Source organism: Gavia stellata, chromosome Z (genome assembly GCF_030936135.1).
Source record: "Gavia stellata isolate bGavSte3 chromosome Z, bGavSte3.hap2, whole genome shotgun sequence".
Lineage (NCBI taxonomy): Eukaryota > Metazoa > Chordata > Aves > Gaviiformes > Gaviidae > Gavia > Gavia stellata.
In genome coordinates this window covers 28107558-28131489 of record NC_082637.1, presented here as the reverse complement: position 1 = coordinate 28131489, position 23932 = coordinate 28107558, and the positions used below count along the sequence as shown (strand labels likewise).

Below are 23932 nucleotides of genomic sequence, written 5' to 3'. Positions count from 1 at the left end.
TCCTTCAAGGTAGCCACTTGATGTCTTTCACTCCCCTCATCTATACCTTTGGGAAGTAATGCAAGTTAGTAACTTAACATACCAGCTCTACCAGAGTAGAGGGTAAAGAATGAAAACTCTGGGTAAGTTTAATATATGTAAAGAAACACTTTCCACTTCAGTGAAAAAATAAATCTTGTTTATTCATACTACATAGCATCCCTTCATTTTATTTGTTAGAGTTACATGCTGCAGGAGTCCATGTTCTCTACACGTAAACCCAGACTTTTTCCCCACAACACAGAACTAACAACGTTGTTTAAGCCAGTTTCTTTAATCTTTAGTTAGAAATTCCACACTCCATTTTCAAAGCATAGTAGAGACCTGGAGTCAGTCCTTCAATTTATTACTTAAGAAGAGAGCAACTTTTCAGAAGCATCAATACGTTGGTGCTCATGCATCATCAACATTTTTACACCGCAGAAATGTGGAAACCTTGTCTGGTCCTGAGTTATTCAGCAATAGACACTGCCATTAGATCCATCTAAGAAAAGGTCAGCCATCCTAGACCTGACTATCTCTTAGGGCAGGAGAACAGAGAAGCTTCCTAATGATACACACCCTTACAACCAGATATTTTACAGATAAATATCTGCTCAGTACATTTAATGAAACATTTAAGTAGAAGAAAGGACTCCTGGTTACACATGAACTATTTCCTCACTTGCCTCACTGATGGTCTTACCACTATTTTAGACTTTTCCCTCCTCCAGTTCAGGGAGATTAATAAGTATTTTAGAAGCTCTACTTGAAACATTTAATATAGTAAGCATTCAGGAACCTCAATACAAGAAAAGGCTAATGCAATAATGGAAAAAAGCAGTAAATTCTAACAGTTTTATGCTTGAATATTAGATGTTTTACATTTCTCAGCTACCAGCTACTCATTGGTGTTGCTAAGAAGAAAGTTTTTCTAAGTCTGCTCATACTCAAATTTAACATAAAATTCATTTTAAATCAGTGTTCTCTGTTTGGAGCACAATGAAACACAGTCACAAAGTTTCAGTCCATCTTTCATTCTCTAAATAACCTTGTGACATGCTACAGGAAGTCTCACAAACGTACTTTTGTTAGCAAACAGATTAAGCAGCCTACCAGAACTACCTACCCACTCAATAAGCAACAAAGAGCTTCAAGAACAAACAAAAAAAGTACCTTATATAGCAGTAGACTCAAGTTAATGAAAATGACTGCTTAGTGAAGCAAATAATTTCCTCTCTCAGTTTTATTCAAATTATTATGTGTCAGTTCAGGAACCTAGTTCTCAAAACAAAAACAATTTTAATCTAGTAACAACAGCTTGGCAAGGAGCTTTCGCTTGAGTTTTGGCAACCTGACCATGGAAGTTCCTTCAGAAAATTTCAGAGTAAGCAGACAAAAATCTGAACTTTTCAGTAAAATGGGGTGTTTTCCCTCATAAAAGCCCATTTTCTCCTACTCTCAATCAAGTGTTTAGATATAAAACTTCCACAAGAGCTGAAGAAAATTAAAGGATGGGCGAAAAGTTACTTAGAACGAAGAATCACTGAAGCGTTGTTCATACAAATTCAAATGAAAAATGGGATTAACTTCCAGACTCCGAGAAAATCTATTTTTCAGATCACATCAATGTTAAGCAGTATATTTTTTCCTACAAAGTTTTATACAAATTATAGAATATAGCACTAAACACTCAATTTGGAAAATACAGAAACAAGACATTTGGAGACACATTCTTTAAGAAACATTAACGATAAACGGACTGAAAACTGGATTTGGACATTTCTGGTTTTTGTTTAATTACATCAAACACCTGTTTATGTGCATACAGCACATATCACCAGAAGCCTTGAAAAGATTCCTATGTATTTAGCAGGAACAGTAAGCAAGAACAGATGCACTGCCACACCTACAACATTCATCACACGAAGCTGCTACTGTATTATGAAGACAACAGAATATTGCACTGGAAAGAAGTGGTAGTAATTAATAATTTTCTGAGGCTTAATTATATACTTTTAACTTGAGTCCAAGCTGTTGTTACAAGACTGCATTACCTTTTACTGTTTTCCTTGACTTGTCTTGATCATGGTATTTATTTGCATACTACAAAGAGAATGCTTTTAAATAATGTACTGCTTTAATATATTAAACTGTTTGATGGTTTATTTAGAAGTGTCATAATATTTCCCTCTCCATTTAAGAGTGAAAACAACTGCTATTTGTCTTGAATGCTGTAAACACTACAGGGTAAAAAGAAGTATGCAAGAAACTGAAAAATGTCAAATAGCCATGGAACTGCAAGGTACACATACTGAAAAAGCCATCAGATTCAGAACAGTCAAGTCCACTGTTACTACATTAGGACAGCAAGATGCAAACTGACCTATTTGTCAGTTCAGCATATACAGAAAAAAATTTTATTTCCATTTCCTGCTTGAGGACATACTTTTCTTCAGTTTATGTAAGATTCCAGAACACATGACTCAATCTCTTTTAGCAATGAGTAGAAAGATAACTAATAAAATAATTGAAAAAAGCACTCATTACTCCTATCCCAATACTAACTCTAAGTAAATACTGAAAAAAATCAGGCAGTGGAATTATCCAAGAAACCTCTCATTCCACTCCTTTACATGTGAAGACAGAGATCTGGTACAATTTATTACCTTTTTTTTTAAAGAACCACCAAATTCTTGCAAAGCATGAACGTTTAAACTGTCCAAATTGAAATCAGTATTAAAAGAAGCGGGCTTTTTTTTTTTTTTTTTAAATGGAAAAACTGCATCATTAATCAGGCTTCTTCACAAAGGGATGTCACTTCTGGAATGCTAGAACTAATGCTCCTCAACACTCATTAACAATCTGAAAAGGAGGCTGAATAAGATGACTTAAGTTTACCAGTAATACCAGACAGAAAACGAAAAGCAAAGAGATAAAATACCTCACGATAGGGGCTGGGCAGTAAAGCAGGAGAAGAAAATTCAGTGTTGATAAATAAAAGATTTTTTTTGTGACATAGAAAAACCATTCCAAATTTACACATACAATGATGACCTCTAAACTATGACCACTCAGTATTTCCATATTATAAATACGTGGTTCCATGAAACTGTCAGCTCCAACCTAGCAACAGTTAAGGACAGCCTTAGAGGAGGGGAAAGAACAACATGAAAAAGACTTCCCTTTGCAGTTGTGCAGAGCAGAGTTTAAACTGAGGTTTTTTCCTCATTCATTCCTGCATCGTAGCATGCAATGACCCAGCCCGCATTTCTGCTTATGCGAACTTCAGGTTAAGTTCTGCACTTCACCTGCTAAATCATTCACCAAGCCTAGTCTGAATTTTAGCCCAGGGTTATCAAGTTCCATGTCACCACAACCCCATACATGAAGACCCCCATGCCTGTAAAAGTTTCAAAATACCAGCTCTATGGATATGTATTCCAGTAACTTGTTCAGAGTATCCTCTTGAGATGTTTCTCTCAGGTATTGCAATAGTAACAAATCGCAGTATTTTTTTTCTCAAGAATACTCCCTGGTTAACTTTGTATTTTTTCACTAGAGTACAGAAAAGAATCCTGGTTTTGCAACTTAATTTCGTATGTTTTACTGTTACTTCTGTATAAGAGTGAAGGTAAAATGCCAAGCTATAAATGGACTAATACTCTAATAATGATGATTTTTTTTAGAGAACCATTATCAAAGGGCAGCACTTTAAATTTAAGAGCATGTACTGCTTATTGTAAGGATTGCCCAATAAAAGGTGAAACTTCCTAATTGAACATAGTACTTACATAAGCGATACTTCAAGAAGCTCAAGGTAAAAATACATACCTGCTTAGATATCTGCTTTAATTTGCATTCCTGTAACACCTGTATAAGCCAGATGCATAAGTTGCATTGTGCTAGGTATTGTAATTAAACTCAACACCTTGGGGCAGTGACTATCTTGTACATGAAAACATAATGGATGCTTTGTGTGCTACATACTTCAAAAATACCTGACCTTCAAACCCTTTAGGTAAAATGAAAATAACTGAGTTAATTGGAATAAGGAATAAGGAATTGGAATAAGGAATAATAAGGAATAGATCAGGAAAGCTGAACCAAAATGCTGAAGAAAAGTAGGGCCTTAAAAGACAAGTAGACAAAAGCCAGTAATCAGGTACAGTAAAAGCAGGCAAAAGATGAAAGAGAGGAGCCTAAAACCAGACTGATAACCTAGGAGAATTGGCTCTAAGACTAACAAGTTTAACATCTAAGTCAGATAAGAAACAATTCAATAATCAGTGGGAGGATGGACAAAACAATAACAAAGTTGCTCAAACATAATGCAAGCTTTTTCAAGTTAGAGAGCTCAAGAAAGGTTCCCAGTTGCTAGCTCCCAGTTCTCTGAAGTCTTATCTAAGAAGAATAAGCGAATCAATTCCTTTGAAACATATTTAACACAGCTTCAATCTCGCAGCTTTTACCTGTCACAAATACCTTGAGTGCTTTAATGACTGTACAGGGAAGCTTACAACACTCCACAAACACCACCAGATCTAATGAGGGAGTGAGAAAGGAAATCAGAAAAAAAAAACATACCTTGTGTTGTTCTATCGCATCTACCCATTGTTGTCTGTGGTCTGGGTCCTGAGCTCGGAGGTACCACACACTATCGTTTACGCTAATATCAAATCTGCATTCGTCAAAGTCATGGGGCTGTGACAAAAAGAGTGTAAGAGTAGCTAAAATTAGCAACATGATCAACAATACCTCACAGAATATTTTGATACTCTAAAACACTGTAATTAGAAAACCTGGTCTATATCATCTTGAATTCATCCTAGATTCTAAATTCCAGTTTATATAGCTGTCTCAAACAATGAACATACACTCTCATAATGAAAAATGCCAGTCTTCTGAAATGGAAAAGTCTGTTTAATATGGTCTTATTAAATAAAATTGCCACAAAAAAGTTCCACACAAACACTGACCAAAACTTCATACTTCAAAACAGATCCTTTAGCAAAACCACTACTGGACACAACCAGAAAAATACACACATTTTTTAAATTTGAAAGCAGGAAAAAAATAATTAAGGTTATTGCTATCAGTATTGATTTTAGATGGAAGGAGTACATACATCATAGCAAAAAGCACCAGGATAGAACTATAAAAGCAGACTATAACAAAATGAGAAGGAAGAGAAGGAACTAAAGGAAGCTGTGACAGCCTCTGCCTCTACTATTTTCACCATGTAAGACAGGATTGTCAGATAATTGGGAGCAACATGCAATCCTTTCCAATACCACCATTCAAATGCATCTAACTTTCACTTTCCATGCCTCAAATACCAAAAAACTTTTACTCACATTACAATGAAGTTGGTAAGGAAAGTACCAGGAAACAAAACAACGATCCAATCTGCCCTGTGCCCTAACACTGTCAGTTCAAAGCTACTGCTTAGCAAACATCCAGCTAAGCACAACATTCTCCCCCCACCTTGAAAACTGTTCTTAAAGAAACATAACAAAGGTATAGGTGAATACCTTTTTGAATTCGAATACAAAGAAAAGTTACACATGCAAATAACTGTAGGAAGCTAACAGGCTCTAAGGTTAAGGCAAACGACATGATCTGAATCATAGAATACCAGGTGGGAAGGGACCTCAAGGATCATCTGGTCCAGCCTTTCTTGGCAAAAGCATGGTCTAGACAAGATGGCCCAGCACTCTGTCCAGCCAAATCCTAGAAGTGTCCAACACTGGGGAATCCACCACTTCCATGGGGAGATGAATCCAATGGCTGATTGTTCTCATAAAGAAAATTTTTCCTCTTGTGTCCAATCAGAATCTCCCCAGGAGTAACTTGTACCCATTACCCCTCATCTTTTCCATGTGACTCCTTGTAAAAAGGGAGTCTCCATCTTTTTTGTAGCCACCCTTTAAGTACTGGAACATAGTGACACGATCACAAATACTGATTCCAGATTTTAAAGACAAGTCTACACGTTAGTAACATCCTTTACAATATTCCACTCTGCAAATACGTTCACCTTGCAGACTAGAGCACTGTGCATCACTCGTGAAACACTCCACAAAAGAAAACCTAGAAGAAAGTCTCATTTGTTGTCATGCACAACAGCCCAGTGTCAGTGAGAATTATTTTCAAAGGATCTGGAAATCACAAGCTACTTATATATAACACACAATTTTTCTTTTTTAAATATACTAAAGAGGAAGAAAAACACAACAGAAGCCAAACTACCAAATAAAAAATGAGATAGGAAGAGTTTAATAAAAGCACATGAAGCTTCACTTTTTTTAAAGCTTCACATATTTGGTCAAGCATCAGAACCTAAGTTCAATTTAAAGAAATTTTAACCCTTCCCACAGAAAAAAACTGAGCAACTGACAATCAAGTCAGTCAGCTGCAGATACTAATTACTTAGTACCTGACCATCTCAACTTACTCAATTCACACAACTTTCAAAACAGGTTCTATACACTGCTTTGCCTTCACTGAACCACAGAACATAGGGATGTAAAAAGGGACATGTGGTAGGTTGACTCTGTCTGGCTGCCAGGTGCCCACTAAGCCACTCAATCACTGCCCCTCCTCAACTGGATAGGGGAGAGAAAATACAATGAAAGGTTCATGGGTCAAGATAAGGACAGGGAGATGACTCACCAATTACCATCACAGGTAAAACAGACTCATCTTAGGGAAATTAATCTATTACCAATCAAATCAGAGTAGGATAATAAGAAATAAGAATGAAACAAGAGGCACCATCCCCCCACCTCTCCCTCCTTCCCAGGCTAACTTCACTCCTGATTTATCTACCTCCTCCACCCAAGCAGCACGGGGGGATGTGGAATGGGAGTTGCAGTCAGCCCATCATGCATCGTCTCTGCCACTCCTTCCTCCTCACACTCTTCCCCTGCTCCAGTGTAGGGTCCCTCCCACAGGAGACACTTCTCCATGAACTTCTCCAACATGGGTCCTTCCCACGGGCTGCAGTTCTTCATGAACTGCTCCAGCATGCAGTCCCTCTCACAGGGTGCAGTCCTTCAGGAACGGACTGCTCCAGTGTGGGTCCCCCTTGGGGCCACAAGCCCTGCCAGCAAACCTGCTCCAGCGTGGGCTCCTCTGTCCACGGGGCCACAGGTACTGCCAGGAGCTTGCTCCAGCATGAGCTCTCCACAGGGCCACAGCCTTCTTCAGGCACATCCACCTGCTCTGGCGTGGGGTCCTCCACAGTGGATATCTACCCCCCACCATGGACCTCCATGGGTTGCAGGAGGACAACCTGCTTCACCACGGTCTTCAGCATGAGCTGCACAGGAATCTGTCCCTTCAGCACCTGGAGCACCTCCTGTCCCCCCTTCTTCACCGACCTTGGTGTCTGCAGAGTTGTTTCTTTAACATACTCTCACTCCTCTCTCCCAGTTGCTCTTGTGACTCAGTTTTTTCCCCTTACTTAAATATGTTATCACAGAGGCCCTACCATCATCGCTTGTTAGCTCAGCTTTGGCCACCTGTGGGTCTGTCCTGGAGCCAGACAGAACTGGCTCTGTTGGATATGGGAGCAGCTTCTGGTATCTTCTCACAGAAGCCAGCCCTGTAGCCCCCCCACTACCAAAACCTTGCCACAGAAATCCAATACAGGACATCAAGTCTTCCAGTCCAGGCACCTCTTCTTCAGACTGCATTTGCTGCATTATTCTTGCTATACGTGAGAAAGATGTTTATCTGCTTTATGGTAGCAAAGCTGCCACATCAACATGTCCAGCTTATATACCTGTTCCCAGCCACACGTGTGCCAGGCTCTCCTTTAGCCATGTGGTGGGGAACATCATCTACAACAATGGAACATTCTCCCAAAAACCACCTGTGTGTGAAGTGTACAAAACCAAGTGTACAAAAATTAGCTATCAAAGATTTTTCTGCTGTGATAGCATTCCTCTGCTAGATCTCTCTGAAGCCCTTTGGGAGAAGTTAAAAGCAATTACATGATACACAGATCTTCTAATGTGATTTAAGACCATCACCTCTTGGCCCTTTTCAAAGGCAGGTTTATGTATGCCCTTCCTTTGTATAGCAACTTCTAATATATTTGAAAAATCTACACCTCCTTGCTATGCCAGGGAAGCAAAATGTTTTCATTGAGGTCTAGCTAAAACCTTCAAACACTTTTCTGGGCCATACACTGCATGCACACTTCTGCATTACCTATAGTTGAGAGACTAGGCCATCTAAAAATCAGGTCTAGGGTTACACTCAGCTTGCTGTAAAGTTCCACATTACAAAAAAGCCAGCTGATCAGGTGGTCCTGTTAGACAAGTTGCTTAAAGAAATATCCACTAACAAGGCTAAATACTGCTTCAAAAGAAAGTTAGGCAGGTGATACATAATTTGCTCTTGACAGATGCTTGTTACCTATCTACCATCTTATAGTACTTATTAATTGACTATTTTCCATATTTTTGGCAACTGAAATCAGACCCATTATTTCCCCCCATATTCCTCTGCTATTTTTTTTAAAAGACAGGCTCCACCAGAAGAACTCTGAATTAAGAACATGAAAGGCAAGCTCTCTAATATGCATTTTACCAAGAGCAAATAAGACACCTGAATCATATGTGACCTGTTCTTTTATTAACACAGAACAAATCAAGTTGTTGTCGATTAACCCTATTCTCAACTAGGAATGAGTTCACATTTCATCTTCATTGATAACATGGAAGACTTCAGTATGTAACTTTTTGGTATCATCTGTTACATTCTCCTTGCCACTGAGCTATGGACAAACTTCCTTGGTTTCCCTCTTGCTATAAATGCTTTTATTGCTTTCTGTAGCTGCATCTAGCAGAGAGCACAAAACTTTATTCACCACTTCTCAGGTTTGTCCTTTATTCTTCTCACATCCTCCTCAGACTAATTTGAGGTTCTCCTTACACTTGCTGGAAGTTTTGCCATTTCTCTGCCCTTCACTTTCTTCCTGTAGGTCTCTACTCATTTCATTTGGATCTCCTTTTTTCTGAGGTTCACTGTTTATAGCCTAGTGTTCACTTTCCTCCTTATGCTCAGAAGCGATTGTAAAACAGCACAGTTCTTAGCCAGCCGCCTGACAAGACGGTGGAGGAAAAATAAGGATTTTTGTCTGTAATAAGTTAAGGACCTGTGCTGAGCCCAGGTTATGCCCTACTGCCCTTTCACAACCAAGATAAGGGGAGAAAGAGGAATGTTTTAGTCATAGAGGGAAGCAGGAAGTAAGTCAGGGTTCACTATCTACCCTCAGGACCTAAAGCAGGTTGGAGAACTTCAGGTGCTTTTTCCTAACACTCCCATGCTGCAGCAGCCTCAAGCAGCATACATATATAAACTGAAAGGGCACTGGGGAACAAAATCCAGGCTGACATGACACTGTGAATGAGAGCACCTGAAAACCTTCATAGCATTTTTACAAAGGTGAGTTGGGCAGACTTTAAGAGTCCATGGCAGAGGCAGCCTGTGTGCATGCCAAGGGCTCCTTCCAGAGTCAGCATTTAAAAAACCCAAACAGCTAAATCATAATTGCATGCAAGAATATGCTGTAAGAAATAGGCCTCCAGCATCCCCAAAAACCCTTTCTGTATGCCTCCTAAGCTTTCTTCCGAGGCACCCGCAGAGAATCCTGCTGAAATAAAGGCAATTGCAAGATTCAAGTGTCCTGAATCTTTCTGTATAAAACCAACCGATACTAGCTCTTAAATTCTAAACAAGCAAGAACAATTTACATGAAGAAACATTTACTTGGCTACAGTTACTGAGGAAGTCCGTAACCAACTCAAGTCTCATGAGTCATAGCTGACTGCGTTGCCACAAAATCCTTCCTACTATACAGCTCTCAAGCCTGAGGTATTCACAAAACAAGCTTCAGAGCGGTATCTGCTTGAAAATTACCAGTTCAAGTGCTTAAGGCAAGTCACACACGGACGCTTAAGTGTTTTTGTATACTTCATAACCTTCAAGAGTACTGCATGGGGAAAAAAAAGAAAGAACTTAAATGAAGAAACTTTTGCTTGCTCTCTCACTACTCTAAATGGTGTTTCTTCTTTTCCCCACAGAGAAAAGCTGGGGTGTTTCATAGTAGGTCCAACTCAAGCCTGCACATCACAACTATTCAAGTGTGCTTGTGCTACTATTCCCATTGCAGAATTAAAGCTTATCTACGGTTAACTTATTTTAAAGTGATTTTGAAGGTTTTTCATATTAAGAAAATACCGAGCAGGGCACTAGGACATAAGACAAACAATAGAGGCCGACAGAAAATGAGAACCACCATTCTTTAGCTCTCTCTCAGACAGAAATGTCACTACCATAAATGTGCCAGAGGCTGTTATCTAGCCTAGCTCCACCATTTCACAGTTATTAACAAAACAATACTATATACTGCTACAAAGATAACTGCATTTTACAAATACACTGTTATACACTATAACAACATATATTAACTGAGTGAAGACAAGCATTGTACTTACCTAATTCAGCAGTACAAAGCTATTTATCCCCGAAGCTTTGACATCGCAGTTTTTTGGGTTTTTTTGTGATGCCAATAAGTAATTTTTTTTCATGCAAGATTAAGAAAAAATTAGTATAGCTGCACATTGATTTTGCCCATGGCTAAATTGTGTTCAGCTGCTGAATACAATTCTTGAATTTCTAAATTCCCATCATATTTAAGCCAGACCCCAAAAAACTCCAATGCTAATTCTCATTCATCCTGCTAGAACACCACATTTACTTCTCTGTGGACTGAGTTATCACAGCCATAAAATCTTGTAAGAGAACTATATTCATAAAAAGGTAATTTTACAATGAAGGCAAATATTAAGTACTACCTGTTTCACTCCCTCTAATAAAACTATTGCAAAATTGCAAGGAATCATTGCTTTAGAAAAGGCATTTTATAAAGCGATGCATTTTGGTTTACTTAATTAGGTTTCACAAAATTCTCTTGAGGGAAAAAGCTTGAATGATCCGAATTCCTGTGATGATCAGTTAGCTTTCAATCACTAGCAAAGACTTCAGTAGTATATTTAAGCTAAAACACGAAACATGATGTTCCCCGCCTTTCTCTTAGGGCAGCTCAAAGCAAGTTAACAGAACTTCTCATTCTTTTTTCCAGGTAGGCCCGAGGATGGTGTCAGTCAAAAGGTGCTTAACTGAAGATTAAGAAAATTAACATTTTTGTAAACGGAAAGGTTGTTCTTAAAAAATGGCCTAAACTTATATGCCTTATATCAGAATATCTAAAGCTATTAAAAATGCTAATTCTCAGCTTTTAAAAAAGAAAAAATGCCTTATGTAAGTAAAATTAACTTAACGTAAGATTATTCTTTCTACATAAGTGTAAAGTGTTTTGCATATATTCCATTTATGCAAATGCTGTAACCCATGATTACAGGTTTAGGTTTTTGGGTTTTTCTAAGTAGAATGTGTATAGGGACAAACCACCCCAAGATCACTTCTCCTCCACTCATATTCTGAGTTGGTGCATTTTCTCTTTTGCTTCATCTGATAGGACGGTACCGGAATACCACTTTGCAACTCTGATGTCTATCTGCAAGCATCTCTACATTCACAAGCCTGAAAAATCTTTTAAAGAAAGCAGTCTCCAGCAATTGCAACTTAAATACTTCTTATAAAAGTGGATGTGAAAAGTTGTACCCTGGAAAATGAGATGCAAGCCAGGCTATCGTAACCAATATTTGCCAGCTCAACAGAGCCGAGTACGCAATCTTTTCCCACATAAACGGTGTCACTTTCCTACAATGCAAGGTACAATTCATCCACTGGTTTGTGGATTAGTTTTTCCACTATCCCTATGGAATTCAGGACAAAGTGTCCCTTCTGTACCATTCTGCAACTTCCTGAAATCCTCCAGTTACACAGTACCTGAACAAACTACTACCTCCTCTACAGAAAAGGAGTTCAGAGTAGTTACCATGTAACAAGATCTACAGATCTGCCTATATGTTCTCACAGGTCATTCAATAGGTTCTAGAGCTGGATGTATTCACTCAAATGCCAAAAAATCCTCTATCCACTCTAGTTTCCAATAGGAAATCCACGACAGTATGTATAGGACAAGAAAGGATAGAGGAGAACAAACACTTATCAGAATACACTAAATTGCATCTGTAACACAGTATTACTTTTGAAACAGACAGAAGTTCAAAAGAGGACTGTGTTCATGCGTAAGCAAGGGAACCTCCTCACAACAGAAGGCAGCAAACTGGACAAAGGGCAATATGCGTATTTGATAATTTAGGAAGCAATGGACAAAAACACTATCACATGTTGAACAAAGAGAAGGCATAACATCTTACATGCTGAGCTATAGAAATATGATGCTGAGGACCTTAAAGTGCAGCTTATCTGATGCAACAAAAAAAGGGGAAGCCAGTGACAGCAACATAAAGTAAGAGGTAACAAGATCAAATTAAAAGAAAAACCTCTTCACCATTTTCAGTAAGCAGCATGTACCAAAGAAAAACATTGCAGTTATTGAGAAGTGAGGCTAACACCAAAGTGTGTATTTTAATTGTAGGAGCAAATAAAAAAAGAACCTATCTGATGCCAGGAAGGAGAAGTTTTATTAACACTTTCTATATGTACTTATGTTGAGGTGCTAACAAAAACCCAAAGATAAAAAGTTTACTTTAAGATTTGTGCTGTATGATTGAAGGAATTAATTTTAAAAGTACACATGAAAATTGCATTTCAGGTCCCATGTAAAACCAGTTTGGAATTGGCAAAGGCTGCAATTATTCAGCTAGGAAAAAAAGCAAATTAAAACCTCAGCCAAGTTTCAAAAAGTGCACATCTTTAAATAATTCTTCTAAAGCATTTAATTCATGACAGATCCAAACTGTAGACGAATAATGTCCTCTCCCTACAAAATTTAAAATGGTTGAAAACATGCTAACTTATGAAAAACAGTGAACAGAAAAGATAGTGAAATGAAGTACCACAGAGGTGATTTTGAAGTTGTATTTTGTATGGTGGATAGTACTTAAAATCAATGGAAAAATCCTCTCAATCAGCTGAATCAAAATACGTATTTTACCATTGAATACTATGCTCTGTAAGAATTTTACCAGACAAGATAGGCCTAAAACCATGGTCTTTTGCATGCTATTAAATACTAAAGAGAAGTATTTAGTCAAGTTAGCATATTTCTTTCTGGAGTCACTGCTCATTTTTCAGAATACAGCCTGAACACTGCTATTGCAAATGGTCTACTCCTCTTTGTATACTTCCTTGACATTATTTCCTCTGAATGAGCATCATCACTGTATTTTCCTTTAGAGATTTATTCCTTTCCCAAAGCTTGAGCACATGTACCAAAATCCTCCCTCTGCTTAGGAACAATCCTTGTCCCTTATTGTTTCAAAGTAGTACGTTAATCACAAGCTATGTCTATAATAACTTTCTAGATTACTTTGGTGGCTTCATCCTGGCTGGCTGCCAGACCCCCACCCAGCCGCTCTCTCACTCCCCCTCCTCAGCTGTACAGTGGGAGAAAATAAAATGAAAAGCTCATGGGTCAAGATAAAGACAGGGAGATCACTCACCTACTGCCATCATGGGCAAAACAGACTTGACTTGGTGAAAATTAATTTACTTTACTGCCAATTAGAGTTGGATGGTGAGAAACAAAGACAAAACTAAACCCACAGGCACAGGGCAATGGGGAATGAGGGCTGCAGTCAGTTCATAACGCTTTAACTCTGCCACTCCTTCCTCACACCCTTCCCCTGCATAGATTTCCACAGCTGCAGTCCTTCAGGATAAACCTGCTCCAGCATGGGCTTTCCACAGTCTGCAGCCTCCTTCAGAGCATATCCAGTTACTACGGCAGGGTCATCCACAAGCCGCAGTGTGGACATCTGGTCCAGTGTGGTCCCCTCCACAGGCTGCAGAGATCTCTGCTCAGTGCCTGGAGCACCTCCTCCCCCTCCTCCCGCTCTCACCTCGGTGCTTGCAGGGCTGTTTCTCACACTTTTTCCTCACTCTTTTCTTTCTCACACACTGCTGAGCAGCATTTTTGCCCTTTCACTATGTTCACCTCGAGGTGTCACCACGGTGGCCAAGGGGGCTCAGCTGTGCCCTGCGGGGAGTCCGCTGGAGGCGGCTGGAACTGGCCATGTCCAATGGGGGGGAGCCCACCGACCTCTCCTCCCAGAGGCCGCCCGGCAGCCCCCACCTTTGCCATGCACACCCAGTGCAATTATAAAAGCCCATCAAGATCCTTTTGTCGCTACAAGTTATTTTTGGAGACACTTGGGTTTTAAAGTACAAACATCAAAGTTACTAACTAAAGTCACTACTTTAATTTTGCAATTTTTTTTTTTTTTAATATCATTAACCATCCTAGATCTAACTCTCAGGGTGGAGCAACTTAGAGAAAGCGTTACACTTCACTGTTTATAAAACATTTTATTAAAAACATCCTGAAAGCCCAAGAGATGTTGCAAGTTCTAATCCACTTTCTTTGTAATACTTACCCACCCCTCCCGGCCCTGAAACAAAATCCAAGCAGACCCACAAACCTGGGGAATTAGGGTCAGCCAAAATTCACAACACAAAATTCTGTCTTCCCTTTCTGAATTCCAAAATCCAGGCAAAACCTAACAGACGCATTGGACTAGGATGTCTTGCCTTTCCTTGCTGTTATTCTTAAGCAGTAAGAGCCCACTTTCTAGTTATATCAGCTGTCTGTAATTTTTTTTTTTAACAGGATGTAGGAAAACCTTACTACAAACAAGCAAGTACACAAGACAGCTTTATGCCTACTGAAACAGTGATGATCCCTTTGGGTAGCAAAACACGGGGCATCTAATCATTCGCTCATTACTACATTAAAAGAAAAACCTTTCTCATAATGGCACGTTTACACATGTAGAAATTCTTATCAAGAAAATAGGCTTAAAAATACAAAAGCCTATTAAATATTTTTACATTCCTTGCTACTACCCCAAATATTTCACTTCAGGTCTTAGGTTAGGATATTTGCCTTTCAAAATGCCTTTCAACACTGCTTTTTCTTTTAAATAATAATCTTATCTTTCTAAAAACCTAGCTAAAGTAGAGGGCCCACTGCACCCATGAAAGCAGAAGCATGCTAAGTAGAATTTAGTATTAGCTTGTTAGCATGCTATGCAAACTTTAAAATTAGCTTGGTTTAATCCATTGCAAAGAAGCTCTCAAAGAAGTCTGGAACAAGCATATATTCTATGTGTTACTTTAGCAGTGAAATGACATTTAGAATTTGAAACCTGTAGTTCTCAAGAGCAAACCTGGTCAATCTGGTTTTCTGCACACTTGGCAGAGAGGTTCAGATACAGGAGTGGTCATATAAAAATAATTTTAGATTTTTTGTGGGGAATCAACTATCCTATAGTCTAACAGTACCCAATTTGTTAATTAATATTTTATCCAATTATTTCCCTGTTACTAATGTGGAATTACTATGTAGTATCAAGTCATTCTGTATTTGTTTATATGTAAACACACCTCTGACACATGCTATTCCTAATTGCCTACTGAAAAAACAATGACTTGTAATAGCAGGATCTAGAGTATAACAAATCTGCACTTGAAATGTCAGCTAAACTTTGGCCAAAGACACGGAATGGCACTATGTTATTAGAAGAAATGAGGGTGAGACTGCAATAGTTGTAAACCAGCATGTGCATACAGCCATTGCCTAAAGTGATCTACTAGTGACTGTGGATACCCCATGTAAGAGCTCCACGGATTAGTGATGGGGTATTAACAGATTTAAATACGCACCATGAGGAATCAGGATATAACTAATGAGCCTGTTCTGTTTGCACAGAGTCTGAAGAATCCTAAACTTCATCGAAGTTACAACAACTTGCCTTTAGAGCTATCAGCTAATGTCTCCAGGATACGAGATACTGGAAATGGAAGTGTGCATGTTGTCGCTTTGGTGGGAACCAAACCAGAGAACTGAGTCGCCTGCAGAAAAATGCACACTATGCTTCTAAGGTATCCATTAGGAGCCAAATATTTGTATTATCCACCGACATCATGCATGAGCCATGGAAAAAAATATCAGAATTATATCACCTGGAAAAACCTCAGCTTAGAATTGATTTGAAATCATGAAGTTAAACTTACTAGGAATCCCATCACACACAGCAAGAAGCTAGAGCTATTAATCTGGCAGGAAGTAAGGCGACTTCATAACCACTTCAGAGAATGCAGAAACCCTGTGTGCCACTTCTAAAAAAGTTTATTTTTATAGAACAGTCAAATATAGGAGCAGGAATCACACATGCACTGCTGCACCCCTAACTTTGTTGTATCTCATACTATGTACTGCAGCGTGCCATGGAAGACCCAAAAGCTGTACATACACCAGCAGCAACAGTACAATATGGATTTCACAAGAAAAACATGAGGCAACACCCAGAAAAGATACTCTACCCTAAGAGAAAAGGCATGCTTTGCAGCACACTACATTGAGCCAGCAAAGAGAGTAAAGCACCCTGGACTTAAGACTCACAGTGATGGGGAGAGTTCCCATCCTACGAAAGCAGTGGAGCTGCAGCTAAAGCAGAGGCCTGCTGTACCTGTGAAAGCAGCACACTAAGGCTTAAGATTAGCTTGGTTTGAATTCAAACACAAGCAACTTAATACAGTGCAACTGTATAAGCATTTCTATAAATGCAGTACCAACATTACTAGCAACAGGCCTTATGCTAACTATGCAAGGCCCCACTGCTGATCTGTAAGGCTCCTTATCAACTTGTTATGAAAACTGTCTCTGTGAACTAGACCTTGGTACTAGGTGTCTCTTGTTATGACGTACAATTTAAGCATGAGATAACAAAGGTCTTGAAAATATGGACACAGACTAAACACAGAGGCCCCAGAACGATAAGCAACTCGATAATGGTCTGTTACTGGTCAGTGAAAAAGTGCAACCTCCAGAGCTGGAGAGGCTGTTCTTGCTCTAAGTAGCAGCAACTACACAAGGGAAGAAACCCAAACAACTGAGCAGCAGGGCAAGGCACCTGCTGCAGCCTGGGAAAGTGACACCTCCCCAGCATCACACCACATGTAGCCCAGGAGTGTCAATCATTTTATAAAAGATCCTAAAATGGGGGGGGGGGGGGGGGGGGGGGTTGGCAGAAGATGCCTACTTCAATTCTGTCCCTGTTCTGTCATCCACCTCCCCCCACCCCTTACCGAAGAGCTCTTCAGACAGGTCACCTTGACCTCAGCTACTAGGACCATCAAGAACAAAGATACCAGGCTAGTTACATGGTACTCACTACAAGGTGCTGCATACTTACAGCTAATTTAGGATATGTCAGGTACAAGACTGACTGCTTTGAACACATAATGATAATGGTTAGTCTGTAAGAACTAACATACAGTGATAATTAACAACGTGTAAGAACTAATTATAAGCACAAGTCATGTTGCTAATGTCAGCCTAAAAGCTTTCACTCTAAAGTTTAAAATTGACCTGATTTGCCAGTCTAAACATCACAGCTCTCTCTAATTCCTTTATATATAAAATTATATTTGTGTACATATGTATCTATCTATGCACACATATTTAGTTGTGAAAGAACTTAAAAAGAGAGCCTAAGAAAAAGAGCAACTCTTCTCCTTAAAAGTGAGCAACTTAAAAAGCTTTAAGAATATATTAGACACTAGTCACAATACAATCTGGGTCAAGCGCCTGGAGACACAGGGCAGCAAATTCTATTACAACTGTTTCTCTTAACTGAGTGGAAAGATACACCAAACAGACTAAGAAGTGGCTGATGTCAGACAGAATATTTGATTTCATCCACATTGATTAGAATTCATGAGGAATATAGCAAAAGCAGCAACTGACATGTATGCCTAAATGAGGAGGCAAAAAGATGAACTGAGAAGCAGAAACAACACTCAAGTAGTCATCTGTGAAGAACTATTCTGAGTGTATGAACAGGAACTAACATTGGTAAGTTAGCAACTTTAGGAGGCAGCAAAGCAGGTGATAGCCTGGTGCAGCTGCGTATTAGTAGGTAAAAAAGTATTCAACCTTTTAACTTAGCATTCTAGGAACGCCTGTCAGAAAGTAAGGTCTGGTATTGTACAAATCCTCAATAGCGATGTTAAAAACGTCATTAATGGCTATCACAAGACAGATCAGACAATCAACAGCAGGTTGCCTAGCAGGACTGTTGAGCAACACTACAGCCCTGGAGGGGGATGACATACGAACCAACTGTATCCATGAACTATAAATCAACTATAAATCAATCTTAAAAAGATGTATAGAAATTCAGATTGAGCAAGAATAAGGATTGCATATACCACAGAATAATTTGCTGAGGTATAAAATCATAGCTTTAACACCAAATGCAAACACTGGAATTATTTAAGGCTTGGTATAGCATCCATGAGAAATATTCCACAGCATTAAAATGCTCCAGTATAAACCATGGGTAGGAATTATGATCCTGAAGTGGATGTCAAATCATAAAGACTGTTAGAACTTAATTCTCTTAATAAAAAAGTCAAGTGGGGGAATGATATTCTAATTGATAATAAAAAGTTGACAGAAGTACTGTTGGATTATTCCGCTAATTTCAAGTGTGTGGTAACACATGATTATATTCAAGTACTAAAGCTGAACTCTTCAGCAGTATTAAGTAATCCTAAAATATTTGGTTAATACACATTACTGATTTTTTTCACATCTTAGTTACTATGGAATTCTTCATCATAATATGAAGAAGAGTCTCACCTGAGCTGATCTGGATGCGTATTTTTCCACTTCTGACTTAATTTCCCCAATACATACTGCAGAAGAAATCTTCCATTTCTCCACCCCGCCAAATAATTGCTTTTTGCGTGCCAAGGATATTAGCGCTCTATAGCACTTTGATAAATACAGGGCAACATTCTGATATTTTCACTTTGAACATCAACCCATCCATTGCTGGTTCAGATAACACAAAACATATACAAATTTGTACAGAGGACGTGAATGCTAAAAATAATTGTCCAGGAGAATCCCACGTTCCAAGCAACTTCTGCCGGCTGCTCCAGCACCAGCCCAGTGTCATTATCTCCTAGGCAGCAACTGCCTTTCTCACTGTCCTGTTGTTGTTTGGCATTTTCCTCTCCAGAATACAATCACCTTGGGCCTTGCCTTTCACATATGAGTAAGCATTCCTGACCACACTTGTCTCTGTCTAGAATATCCATTCAGATTTCTCTCCCATTTAGCCAATATTTTCCACCAGTATGGATTTAGCTACTTGATTATTTAAGGCACACACCAAAGCCTAAAAGTACTAATTGCCATGTGTCCTAAATAAACCCCTATCTAGTTAGGGTTTGTATTCTATGTCTTAGCTTACTCAGGTCATCTTTTTAGTAGCACTTAAGGCTGAGGAAGCACTTTATCAAATTACAGAAAATTAATTATTTAATTAATTGCTCACCACTTCATACTAAAACAGATTGTCTTCCAACCTCAGGCAGTTGGAAACAGTATTTTCTCATGCAATTAGCAATTATTACGAATTTACTGCTACGGTATTTCTGCCCAGGGCATGGATTTATAGCTTAGCTTTTTTAATAAAAGCTTTCACCAACTAAAAGCTATTGGTTCTCACTCAACTTAACCAGCAACAGATTGAATCAAACCTATCAGTAGATAAAAGCTGCAATTACATCATTCTTTTATCATAAGCAGGTCTGTTTAGCAAGATCAAAGTTCAGAGGAGTAGCTAGAAAAAATCAAATCCAAAGTTTACCCACATTAGTCCTCCAAGTGGGTCCACTTCTATACACTACCACTCCAACTGCATCCAAAACAGTTATATTCCACATTTTATAAAATTTAAAAGAAACACATCAATGAACGGTTAATGTCCAGGTAAATTTTTGAAAGTCTATTTTGCAAGACGTAATTCTTTACGCTAAAAGTGTTTTAAACAATACTATTTGTCTAGCACTGACATCTCCTTCAATTAAAAACACACACCTTTATTCTAAAACTTAAATATTTGTAGAGTTTAAAGTTTCTGTGAAAAAAGCTCTTATAGGAAGCTCCTGTATCTGTCTAAATTGGCATGAAGCATCCTCTGTTAACTTGTCAATCTATTTTTAAAAATGTCAATTTGTACTTCCTCTCACAAGTGCCCAGTTATTAATGGTGGCCAGGGCCATACTATAATTAAACCACAAATACTGCTAGAGTGAGGAAGGGGGGCTGTTCAACTAACCGTATCTTTAAGAAGTGGGGTAAGTTTTTTACTATTAGTGGCTGATTACTGGAAAGAACCATCTCACTCTTTCTTCAGACTATGCACATGGAAATGAGAAGCTTAAAATTGGAAACTGCCAGTTTAGCTCTTTCATATATAGTGCTCTTGTTCTTTTCATATACTGGAACTACCATATGTTTATACCAGCCCTAATTTATAACAAGAATATTTATTAAGTTCTTCACAATAGCAGTTTACTGTTATTTAGGAAAAAAAGCTAAGACAATTCACTAAGCTTCTCTCAGGCAGACTTCAGTTTGCTACCTTCTTGCCTGTCCTGAGCTCCAGGTATTCACAATAGATACTCAAGAGATCCACCCTTTTAGAATTCCATTCTGAAGCAGAATAGCTTGCAGCTTGTATATTAACATAAAACATCATTACTGCCTTCATTAATCAATGGTGCTTTCTAATTACTGTTTCTGGAAAAAACACTAGTTTACTGAAAAGATATCTATTATGCAAACTGAATTTATTGCTCAGCCCTGGTCCAGGCATTTCCACAGAACTTTCTAAATGTCTCTTTACAATGCAGTAACAACAAAGTCTTCTAAAAAAAGACTAATAACCAATAGCATGTTTCCATTAAGATTTTGACATGAATATGCATCATCACAGTATAACCAAAACCAAGGAAATAATTGCATCACAGTTATTGCATCTTGTTTAAGCTACCAAATTAGAAATCAAGAAGTTTTTCTACATCAGTAATACATACAAAAGAAAAATGAAGATCAACCACATGGCAAGTATGAATCCTATCTGAAGAAAAAGTTGAAGGTTAAGTTGGAACATAAGCTTTTGGAAGTCTTCCTGTACAGGTAGTCATCTCTAGTGACAAAAAAATACAAAGTTCACACATGGCTGAGTTTAAACATTCTTAAAATTTATCAAGCATGACATTTCTCTAAGCATTTTTCAAGATCCTCCATATGGATCCATGCAGAAAAGCTATCCTGACCAGCCAAATCCTTTCTGGAAAAACCCTAGAACTCATGAGATAAACAGTTTGTTGTTAAGAATTTGTAAACAGGTTTGAAAATCTATTAATATAAATTACCACCAGGATTAAATTAGTGCTGGCCTTTCTATGAGACTGCCTGAAGTGGGGGGGCACAGCTGATGACCTCGAGAGTTCCCTTCCAGCTTAAGTTATTCTATGCATACCATGTTATTCTTGATGTATCATGCCGTGACTGCATGAGTCAGTGCAAGTCACTCAGTACAAAAGCAGTGATGGCACTATCAGAACAGACACAGTAATCAAGGCAAAGACAGTACAAGCTGAAAGGTCAGTCTGCCTGGAAGGGGGACTTCCAGCTCTACAGAGCACTTCTCTTTGTTCTTTTAATGACAGACCCTAGACCTTCCAACTCCAAAGCTGAATCCCACGGACCCACCACTACAGGACTGCCACCAACATCCATTCCTAATTGTGTACATGAAGTCCCCATTTAAAGTTTGACTTTAGGAATGAAAGAACTACAAAGCTTTACAGTAATGAAGGGTATCTTTAATAAACACCATCTGTCTTTGACAAACAACTACAGCAGTAATTTAGAATGTCCATGCTAAATTAATATAACAAAGCTTAAATCTGTGCCTATATGAACTTTTTATAACCACCATAATTTCATCTCATCCCTTGACCACATAGCAGAACTTTTAACTTGAGTTCAAGCCTCTACCCTGTTATAAACCAGTTAAACACCTTCAAGGTGTTTCTCCTCCTCTGGCTAAAAGCAACTCAGTTAGCATCGTGTATTGACTTTCCTTGCCCTCCCCCATAACTTAATTCACATGGCTAGTTCTTAACAGTTCCTTACTTGATGTAATCCAGTAAGTATACAATAAATATTTATCCTTTAGTCCTCTATTCCAGAAAAATCAGCTCTTTTCAGTCCCAGTGGTTAATATAGAAAGTAGTCCAACCAGACGCCATCTTTTTCATTCAATTAAAGACTATTGTCACAGGAACCTACCTGTTTTGGAGGGATGACATTACCTTTCTGCACTTGAAATACCGGAAGAAGCTATTTTAACAAGTCTTCCTCTCATTAAATAAAGAGGGAAGAGAAGTGTCCTAGAATATATCCCTGTAGAATTATCTGTTTATCAATCTCTGCCCAATGTGATAGGAATGACGAAAGAAGAGCAGAAGTGACTGCAGCTTTCTAAATACATTATTCATGTCTCAATTAATACTATGACTTATTAGGCTGATCTTCATTGATGGAAGTATAGTAAGACTACTCAGAGACAGCAGCTTTCCAAATTTATGCTTATACATCAACAAAACATGGACATTCTATACCACTAGTAGCATCAATTACACGCAGAAAATCATTACATTCCCTGTTGAATCCAAACGTGAATACCTAATCTGAGTGCCTAAAAGTAAGTTTCATGAAAATCCAATCACCCTTTCCTACAAGGAAACATTAGAGCCATGAACACCATCTCATATCCCTCACATTCTGCTTTGTGATAAAGGAAAACTTACTGAAATACACCAGGTTAGGAGATAGATAGTTACTATGCCCAACTCTGGATCAGCAAGATCAAGGCTAACTAAACTTACAGTACAGTGAAAGACTGTTGAAAAATATTCAAGATTAAGATCCTAACTACATCAAATCAGTACTACTGAACATTAAGCCAGTAAGAAACCTGACTTCCCCTCTCTACCAAAGTACTCACAAGACATAAAGAGTAAGTTCCACTGACAGCAAAAGCAGTTTTCACACATCATCACCTCAACATTTATTTCATAAGCTATTGGTGTTCTCCTATGCATTTAAATATGTGCTAGTAAGCTTATAGTTAGTAAGATGTTACAGGGACATTAAAGTGAAGATCAACTATGTACCCCAGGAAGAATATTTTAAACATTTATCTTTGAGCATAATTAATTTTCTATTGAAAACATAGGTTTAAAAAAATTATTCAATTTGCTACCAAACAACTATCAAACCAGAAGCATTCATGCTAAAACTCTAGCTTAGATAACTTCTGAAATACAAGATATAAAATAATCACATGACAGTTTCAAAAGTAAATTTCTATATCCTAGAGACATGAAATGATCCAGTAGTATTCCCGAACCTCTAATACTTACATAACAATCACATCAACTGCAGCTAGAAATAATTAACAGGAGTTTACTAGGTTTCAGAGATGCCATCTCAAACAACAATCAAACAACTAAACTGTCGAATGCCACCCAAAGCAGGACCCTGAATGAAAATGGAACTAAAATATCAGATTAATTTTTAGAACTGTGCTCACTTTTTATTCTTCCTCCAACTCTGTAGTTTCTTTCTCAATGTACTCAAGAAGCTCAAGAACTGAAAAAAATGCCATGATTCAACTCCAAGTTACCAAATGTAACAAGTGCCGGATAGAAGAGGAAGGACAAAAGCTATCTGTAAGAAGTTCCAGTGTTACACACTTCCTAGTCAGAAGATAAGCTCACCAACTTCCCTTCACAAAGTGCAGCGTACCAAAACATTCCAGCAGCAACAGCAGCATCACTGTAATCTCTCAGTCCACCACCACAACTGGAATTC

At 38.4% G+C, this 23932-nt stretch overlaps 1 protein-coding gene across 2 annotated transcripts in view; it reads right to left on the bottom strand.

The window, feature by feature from the left end:
• The window catches only part of CERT1 (ceramide transporter 1), an 81078-nt gene that overhangs the window by 50874 nt on the left and 6272 nt on the right, over positions 1 to 23932 (bottom strand). For both annotated transcript variants that reach the window (XM_059833256.1, XM_059833257.1), the window contains exon 3: positions 4606 to 4722. In XM_059833256.1, coding sequence (XP_059689239.1) covers positions 4606 to 4722 — 117 coding nt within the window. The remainder of the gene's footprint in view (positions 1 to 4605; positions 4723 to 23932) is intronic.